The sequence below is a fragment of the Primulina huaijiensis genome, chromosome 4 (assembly GCF_012295235.1).
Source record: "Primulina huaijiensis isolate GDHJ02 chromosome 4, ASM1229523v2, whole genome shotgun sequence".
Lineage (NCBI taxonomy): Eukaryota > Viridiplantae > Streptophyta > Magnoliopsida > Lamiales > Gesneriaceae > Primulina > Primulina huaijiensis.
Window position 1 is genome coordinate 6,585,996 of NC_133309.1, and position 8,659 is coordinate 6,594,654.

Consider the following 8,659-nt stretch of genomic DNA (forward strand, 5'->3'; position numbering starts at 1 on the left):
GTTATAAGATTTCATTCTCCGAGTGCAGTAAGCTTCCATTATGATGGCTGCCTGGTCTCTCTTTTCTTCGACTAGATCAAGTTCAATGGCCCGAGATTGATCATTATTATTAGGGTAAGAGGCTATTCGAATAGAAGATTGCCCAATCTCCACAGGCAAGACTTCTTCATTACCATAAACTAGGCTATAAGGAGTTTCCTGAGTGGAGGTCCGTGGTGTAGTTCGATATGCCCACAATACACTTGGTAGTTCCTCCACCCAATCCTTACCTTTCCTGTGGAGTCGTGCTTTTAATGCTTGCACAATGATTCTGTTAGTTACTTCAGTCTGGCCATTAGTCTGAGGGTAGGCTACTGAGGTGAAAGACTGAATAATCTTCATTTCTTGGCACCAAGAAGTGATCTTTTTTCCTTGAAATTGTCTTCCATTATTCGAGATTAATCTCCTCGGGATGCCATATCTGCAAACAATGTTCTTCCACAGGAATTTCATGATCTCTTCCTCAGTAATCCTGGCTAATGGCTCGGCTTCCACCCATTTGGAAAAATAGTCTACCGCCACAAGAAGGAATCTCTTTTGTGCTCGGGCTATGGGGAAAGGACCCACGATATCCAAACCCCATTGGTTAAAAGGACATGATGCAGAAATGGGTTGCATACTTGCGGCCGGGCGATGACAGAAATTAGAATGGTGCTGACAACCTTGGCATCTCTGAACCAGTCGGGCAGCATCTTGATTCATCCGTGGTCACCAAAATCCGGCCAACATGGCTTTTCGGGAGAGGGCCATTCCTCCTAGGTGTTCACCACAGCATCCTTCATGAATTTCCCGGAGGATATAGTCCACCTCACTTTCTGATATGCATTTGAGTAATGGACCTTGATATGATCGTCTATATAACACGTCATTCAGAAAGACGAACCTGGGGGCTTGCTTCTTGATTTTCAGGGCCCGAGCCTGATCTTCTGGGAGTTTTCCATGGACTATATATTCTATGAGAGGAGTCATCCGTGAGTCCATACATAATGGCGGTGCTTCTTCATCGACAGAGAGCACCAACTGGGTGAAACAAAGAACTTCTCGGGTACTAATATCAGACATAGAGGCAGCCAATTTGGTGAGATTATCAGCTTCTCCATTTTCTTCTCGGGGTATCTGCTCAATACTCCAATCGGTAAGAGTGGCAGCTCGGGCTGTGATAAGTCTTAGGTACTTGAGCATTTTTTCATCTTTGGTTTCGTAAGCATCTTTAATCTGCTGTGTTACCAACTGTGAGTCAGAATAAATAATCACTCGAGAGTCTCCCATTTCCCTGGCTGCCTGCAATCCTGACAGAACGGCTTCATATTCAGCTTCATTATTAGTGACACGGGAATCAATCCTCAGGACTAACTTGATTTTCTCCTCCGAGGGAGCGATCAATACCACTCCAACTCCACATCCGGATAGATTTGAAGCGCCATCGACAAAGATCCTCCATACTTCTTATTCTGCGGAATGAATCATTTCTATCAAGAAATCAGTTAAGGCTTGGGCTTTTATAGCGGCTCGAGGTTTGTATTCAATGTCATACTCCCCGAGCTCTATCGTCCACTTAATCATCCTTCCTGAAACCTCCGCATGCGTCATTATCTTCCCGAGTGGAGAATTAGTGAGGACCACTATCGGATGGGAAAGAAAATATGGTCTCAACTTTCGAGCAGTCACCACCAGGGCCAAAGCTATCTTTTCCACCTCACTATACTTCAACTCAGCTCCTCGAAGGGCGTGACTTACATAATATACAGGTTTCTGATCTGTCCCTTCTTCCCGGATGAGTACTAAGCTGATGGCATGCACGGTAGCAGACAAATAAATCCACAATTTTTCTCCTAGCTCGGGTTTAACTAATACAGGCAACTCGGCCAAATGCTTCTTCAAATCTTGGAAAGCTTGCTCACATTTTTCATCCCATCCAAATTTATGGGCCTTCCGAAGAATCTGAAAGAACGGATAGCTTCTGTGAGCTGATCGGGAAATAAATCGCGACAGAGTAGCAATCCTCCCAGTTAATTTCTGTACTTCCCGGATGGATTGAGGAGAAGGCATGTCAAGTACTGCTTTGATTTTCTCCGGGTTGACTTCGATACCCCGATCCGTGACCATGAATCCTAAGAACTTTCCACTTTTGACCCCAAACACACACATGGATGGGTTGAGCTTTATCTCATACTTTTTCAGTGTGGCAAAGGTTTCTATCAAGTCATCAATGAAAAAAGAAATATCTCGAGTTTTAATCAAGATATCGTCAACATATACCTCGATATTTCTGCTTATCTGCTTCTGGAAGACTTGATTCATCAAGCGTTGGTATGTGGCTCCCGCATTTTTTAACCCAAAGGGCATGACCATATAGCAAAAGGTACCCAAGAAGTGACAAAGCTGACCTTGTCCTGATCCTCCCGGGCCATAGGGATTTGATGATATCCTTGATATGCATCCATGAAGCTCAATAATTCGAAACCAGAGGTTGAATCTACCAGCTGATCTATCCGGGGAAGTGGGTAGCAATCTTTTGGACAAGCTTTGTTCAAATCTCGGAAATCCACACACATCCTCCACTTCCCGGTGGCTTTAGGAACAAGAAACATTAGAGAGCCATGTGAGAAAAATGGACCTCCCTGATGTGGCCAGCTTTCAGCATCTCCTTCACTTGTTCATCAATGATTTTATCTTTTTCTGGCCCAAAATGCCTTTTCTTCTGTTTTACTGGTCGGGATCCAGGGATGATACTTAACTTGTGCTCGGCTATTTTGGGCGATATTCCCATAAGTTCCTGTTGAGACCACGCAAAAACAGAAGTATTAGCTTTTAAACACGTTAGGAGTTTTACCCGGGTGGAGGCTTAAAGGTCTCGGGCCACCCGGATATTTTTTCCTGACTCTATTTCAACCACCTCCTGCTCATTTTCCGCAACAAAATGTACTTCCTTTTCCTCTACCGCTCCCTCTTCTTGAGTTACTTTCTTCCCCTTATCTTCCCTTCTCGCCTTTTTTTGGTCTACACGGACTGTTTCCCCATAGCATTTCCTAGAGGAAGGTTGATCTCCTCTTACCTCTCCATCTTGTCCTCGTACTGGAAATTTGATTTTTTGGTGATAAGTGGAGGCCACAGCCCTCATCTCGTTCATGGCAGGCCTCCCAAGGATTATGTTATACGAAGACGGCGCATCTACTATGGTGAAGACTGTCATAACTGTCTTTCTCAAGTTCCCACCTCCAAGCGTTAAGGGTAGCATGATCTCTCCCTCAGGATAGACCGCATGCCCAGCAAAGCCAAACAAAGCAGTTTCAACCGCCTCTAACTGATATTCATGCAAATCCATTTGAATTAGCGCATCTTTAAAAATAACGTTGACAGAGCTACCGTTGTCGACAAATACCATCAGTACATCTTAATTAGCTACCCGGGCTCGGATGACAAGAGCATCATTGTGCGGCAAACTAACTCCCCTGAGGTCCTCTGGCCCAAAGCTTATGACGGGTTCGTCTCTCCTCCGTCCTTCAAACTCCAAGCATTCTCTTCTACCCCTTGCTTTTCGGGCTCGATTAGAGTCACCATCCGTTGATCCCCCTGATATCATTTTTATCACTCCTCGGCTTGGGGAGGGATTTCTCTTTTCCAGTTGCGCGTTTTTCTTCTCCCGAGAACCTCCTTCTATTCTTCTACCTCCGCTCGGCATGTCTGTTGATCTTCTGGGATCATTAGGTCCGGATCGCCGAGATAACCAGGGTGGTGATCTGAGCTCATCCCGGGAGGGGCGAAATTCCGACCCAGGACGCCTGTTGAATTCTTTCCTCAACGTTCGACATTCAGCGGTACTATGAGAACATTCTTTGTGAAGGATGCAAAACACTTTCTTCTCTGGTCGGGGTGGCCGAGTTATTAGATTTGGAGACGGGGCCACATCCAGGCTGCACTCTTGAATCTCTTGATCCCGGACATTTCTCAAGGGTATGTGAGAAAGATGCCTAGAACCATTCCTCTTGTTACTTCTTTCTTCAGGCCGGACAACCCGGTCTCCTCTTGCTCTCTTTAAAGCCTCTCTTTTTTTGTGTTGCGCTTCTTACATATTGATGTACTTTTCGGCCCGGGATAGAAGATCTTCGAAATCCCCGGGCAGTTTCTTTGTGAGGGAGCGAAAGAAGTCTCCTTCTAACAATCCTTGCTTGAAGGCAGTGGTTTTTGTTTCGGGCGCGCAAGCAGGTACATCTAAAGGCACCCTATTGAACCTTTTGATATATGCTCTGAGAGTTTCGTCTTGGCGTTGCTTTACTTCGAATAAACTGAAAGCAGTCTTTTTGTATTTCTTGCTACTACTGAATTGATGCAAGAAAACTTTTTGGAAATCCTCGAAGCAGTGAATGCTCTGCGGTACCAACCCTTCAAACCACCTTTGTGCAGAATCAACCAAAGTGGTTAAAAACACCTTGCACTTGATCTGGTCCCCATAGCAATGCAACATGGCCATATTTTCAAAACGAGCAAGATGCTCCTCGGGGTCAGAACTCCCGTCATAATCCTGGACTTTGGATGATTTGAAGTGCCCGAGCAATGGTTCCCGGACAATGCCATCATCAAAAGGGCAGCCTTTAACAACTCGGGAACGGCTTTTAGAACCAACTTGCCCCTCCAATACTTTCACTTTCTTTCTCAACTCTTCCAGTTCTTATGCGACAGTGGGAGATTTAGACCCAGCACAGGACTCCCTCTCTTCTTCTCTTATCTCTTCCTTTCGGTTTCCCTGTCTTTGTTCTTGTTCACCTTCTAGTTGGGCAGAGTGATGGGGGTGTTCCTTCTTTGATAAAGCTTCTTCTACTGCCTTGGTTACGATTCTGGCTAGCTCTTCATTTGTCAGAGTAAAAATAGGCGGGGGACCATTAGGTGGCAGGCCACCTGCACCCAAAATATGTGTGTTATTTTCTCCCGGGATCCGGGAGGTGTCTTGATTTGCTCTTCTGGTGGGGGCCATATCAACGTCTTAAAACTCAATTTCCCACAGACGGCGCCAATGATGCAATACGGGTGAAATGAACGAGTCGGGTCAAACACTCTACCGGGTTTGCAATCAAAATATCGGAAGAAAAGTGAGTTGGACGTATGAACTGGACCTCTTTATCTTCGAATATGGTTAAGAATCTGCGTACAAGAAAATAACCACGTGAATGGGCGCCGGAGGGATATCCGGCGTGACCATTCTGATGCTTAAGTAAGTAGAGAACTCGAGCCAAAAACCAATGTAATCAAGTGATGATTGTGATATTGGTGTGGAGAGTGGTGAATAATAAATGAGTATTCAATGTGTAGGTTAATGTCTGAAGGATCCATAATAAATATAAGAACCTGATATTTATGGTAGAGGATGCAATGATGACCTCGTCTTTTGTGCTTTGCATTAATTACAGTAGAGTGGCTGATTATACCCTATTATTTTGACATGTCAAATCTTGTAGTAGTCACACTCAGCCCACTTAATTTTAGCAATCCATTGTTGTTGTCAGAAATAGGGCGGCCATGCACATTTTACTAGATCGACGCAATTAATGCGACACTTATATCGAGACGATCTGAGTGGAATGTTTCCCGTGAAAGTGTATGAGGACCCGGGGTATCCAATATCCCTGGAAGGAGATATCCCAAGTATTCAATGGCTCGGCCTGTGATGAGCCCCCATTTCCCCAATCCTCCTTGACACGGGAATGCAATCTGTGTTCTTATTCCGGGCACTATCCATGACCCGGGTATCTATGAAATGACCCGGGTATCTATGACCCGGGTCTTCCCGGGGCATCATCACTCCCTCCTTAAATAGTCGGGCTAGAGTCTTACTCGCTGTCCCGATTAGTCTTGTATGCCCGGGTAAGAAAGATAATCTGTCATTTAGTGTTCCCAAGATAGTAATGGTATTTTAATGTCAATGCTGACGTAGACCATAAGACTTGTCAGTCTTTTCGTATTCCAAGAAGGTAAGTCATTATGACGCCNGTTTGTATGTGTGCATGACAACAGGTGGGACAGGATCAGGGTCAAGAAGAGGACGAGACAGGATTAGTTAGCGTCGAGATCCGGGCTCAGAAGTAAATTAGGATTCATCACTGATATGTAGTTGGACCTAGTCGAATTATTATAGACAATACAAGATTTGTATGTTTATGTTTAATATGTATTTCAGATCGATTTACATTACGTTTCCGCTTTGTATTTTATAAAAAAATTTTAGACCCTGTTTATTATAATTGATTAAATCGTCCCAAATGACGATTAAGAACNAACTAATCAAAACATGAATAAAGTATTCGTCGCATGTACCACAATCCGAAACATGGATTAATATCAATAAAAAGTCATATTCTAAACAGTTACCAAAATCAGGAACATAAATCAATAGCAATCAATGAATCACTCTCCGTGATTCTCAGACTCAGANAAATGACATTGTGTATGCTAGCATGATATTATGTTTTACTGCTTTGAACTACATGTTACCTAAATATCTGAGTTGATTTGGTAATGTGTATTATTGAGAATGAATCAAAACCGATTCTTGATCAGAGGTAGGCTGATCGGAAAGGGACTGAGACGGATTTGTCTCATGTGAATTGCTAACTCTTGTGATCATCAGATATACCCCCTCGAAGATTTCCAGAACGAGGTAGTACTTCGACTGATCAGATAGATGTGTCAGAAACTCTTATGGAGACACAGTTGAAGAGGTTTCAGTCATTTCTACTGTGCGATTTCGAAGGGTACTGAGACATCTGAGGATTGTGAGAATTGGTTAGATGATATAGAGATACTGTTTGATTCACTTGATTATCCAGATGAACGGAGAATTAAACTAGCGCCCAATCAATTACAAGAAATTGCAAGAAGTTGGTGGATTGCAACAAAAAGAGTATTAGAACAGCGGGGTACAGTGATCACGTGGAAAGTTTTTAAAGCTGAATTCTATCGAAGATTTTTCCCAGGATCGTATAGAGAGGACAAAAGAGTAGAGTTTGAGAATTTGAAACAGGGCCAACTGAATATTGAAGAATATGTTGCTCAATTCTCTGCCTTATTGCGTTTTGCTCCTCTGATAGCTGGGAATGATGAAGCTGTAGCAGATCAGTTCATCAACGGATTGAATCCTGAGATAGGTGCCTTGATAAAGGTAGGACGACCCCATTATTTTGCTGATGTTTTGAATAAAGCAAAAAGAGCTGAGGCAAGTTTGTTTCGACAACTAGGAAGGTTGGATGTGAGCCGACCTCAGATACAGCAATCCCCGCTTAGAGTTGATAGTGGCAGTACGAGCGGGAAGCATGATGTGCTGAAAGCTCGAAAGAAACAGTTTAAGAAGGTAAGGAGCGGACCGAGTGGTTCATCTAGCTCCAGTGGTTCTAGCCCGAGTTATACTGGAGTTTATTGCAGAACCTGTGGAGGGAGACATCCCATAGAGCAATGCCAAGGAGTATTTGGTAGTTGCTGTATTTGTAGACAGTCCGGACACTTTGCTAGAGTTTGTCCACAGAGAGGTTCCCGACGATTTCAGGGAGCAAAATCATCTGGTTGTAGTGACCGAGGAACAGACCCAGTAGGCACTTGATGATATAGTGACAGGTAACTGTTCTTTTATGATTATCCTGCATATGTATTAAGAGATATCAATACATCTTCTATGACTTGCATTGAGAAATGCTTTATCTGTTGGGTCTGTATTTACTGTAGTATTGATCTCTTTCCTTTTTGGGAGATGATTTGATATCAGTGAGATTCTTTGACCTTTTGTATACTGCAGTAAGATGAGAGTGAAATTGAGTTAGATTGTGTTGTACTTGTGTTGTCTGATTCTGACCGCATTATTGTTATTGATATGTTAGACAAGTACAAAACTATTGTAGATTTTTACCAAGAGATGGTAAGATTCGGACCTGAAATGGCCGAAGAAGGAACAATGTACGGTAAGGATTCTCGATTTTGAATTCCTTTGACATCCGTATTATCTATGATTCAATGATTATCGAAAGGAATGGAGAGATTCCTTATGCATTCAGTTGATTACTGAAATTGACTATACCATGAGTTGCCTTGCCAGTAGCAGGAGAGTTGCTATAGTCTTCCCAGATGAGATTAGAGATTTGCATTCTATCAGGGAGAATGATTTCAGCCTTGATTCGATATCAGGTACTGTTCTTATTTTAGAACTCTGTACAGAATGACACTGATGGGATTGAAAGAATTGAAATATCAGTAGAAGAGTACTGGTTGAGAGTTATATCTGATTGAGTGCTTATCTTTGAGATACTTTAGTCCTGTTTATGGGTTAATGAATTCTGTGTTCAGAGGTATTTTGATGATTTTATGCCGTTTATCTATGATGTTTTGATAGATTCGCAGCATATGACTGAATTGAATATTTTGTATGAACTGAGATATGATATACAGAAACTGTTCAGATATGAATCTGGATTGAGACAGATTGTATTCAGAGTATGTAATATCCGAATCTGGTATACTTGTTGATTTAGTACCGTTGAGGTCATGATCAGTGGCTGAGACGACATCGATGTCAGAATGTCAGAAATTCATAGTTGCATGAATTTAGCATACTATTATATTCGATTGTTGTTTTGAAATT

The 8,659-nt window shown here is 42.7% G+C and overlaps 3 protein-coding genes across 3 annotated transcripts; 1 reads left to right on the forward strand and 2 right to left on the reverse strand.

Moving 5' to 3' along the window:
- Positions 1–747: 747 nt before the first annotated feature.
- Positions 748–1,308, reverse strand: LOC140974864 (uncharacterized). Its single transcript, XM_073438349.1, has one exon. The coding sequence runs from the start codon at positions 1,306–1,308 to the stop codon at positions 748–750; it is 561 nt and encodes a 186-aa protein (XP_073294450.1).
- A 177-nt stretch (positions 1,309–1,485) lies between these two features.
- LOC140974865 (uncharacterized) lies at positions 1,486–3,424 on the reverse strand. Its single transcript, XM_073438350.1, has 4 exons — positions 2,936–3,424; positions 2,657–2,815; positions 2,299–2,467; positions 1,486–2,234 (listed from the first exon to the last, which is right to left on the reverse strand). The coding sequence occupies exons 1-4, from the start codon at positions 3,422–3,424 to the stop codon at positions 1,486–1,488; spliced, it is 1,566 nt and encodes a 521-aa protein (XP_073294451.1).
- Positions 3,425–6,015: 2,591 nt separating this feature from the next.
- LOC140974866 (uncharacterized) lies at positions 6,016–7,619 on the forward strand. The gene is made up of 3 exons (XM_073438352.1): positions 6,016–6,028; positions 6,861–7,381; positions 7,479–7,619. The coding sequence occupies exons 1-3, from the start codon at positions 6,016–6,018 to the stop codon at positions 7,617–7,619; spliced, it is 675 nt and encodes a 224-aa protein (XP_073294453.1).
- The last annotated feature ends 1,040 nt before the right edge of the window (positions 7,620–8,659 follow it).

Bases quoted from the DNA above. Each gene is read 5' to 3' on its own strand.
- LOC140974865 (XM_073438350.1), bottom strand. From the start codon at position 3,424: ATGGTATTTGTCGACAACGGTAGCTCTGTCAACGTTATTTTTAAAGAT. The intron at 2,468-2,656 runs GTCCATTTTTCT...ATGCATATCAAG, and splicing joins AAGCTGGCCACATCAGGGAG to GATATCATCAAATCCCTATG. The intron at 2,235-2,298 runs GTATATGTTGAC...ATGACTTGATAG, and splicing joins AGATAAGCAGAAATATCGAG to AAACCTTTGCCACACTGAAA.
- LOC140974864 (XM_073438349.1), bottom strand. From the start codon at position 1,308: ATGGGAGACTCTCGAGTGATTATTTATTCTGACTCACAGTTGGTAACA.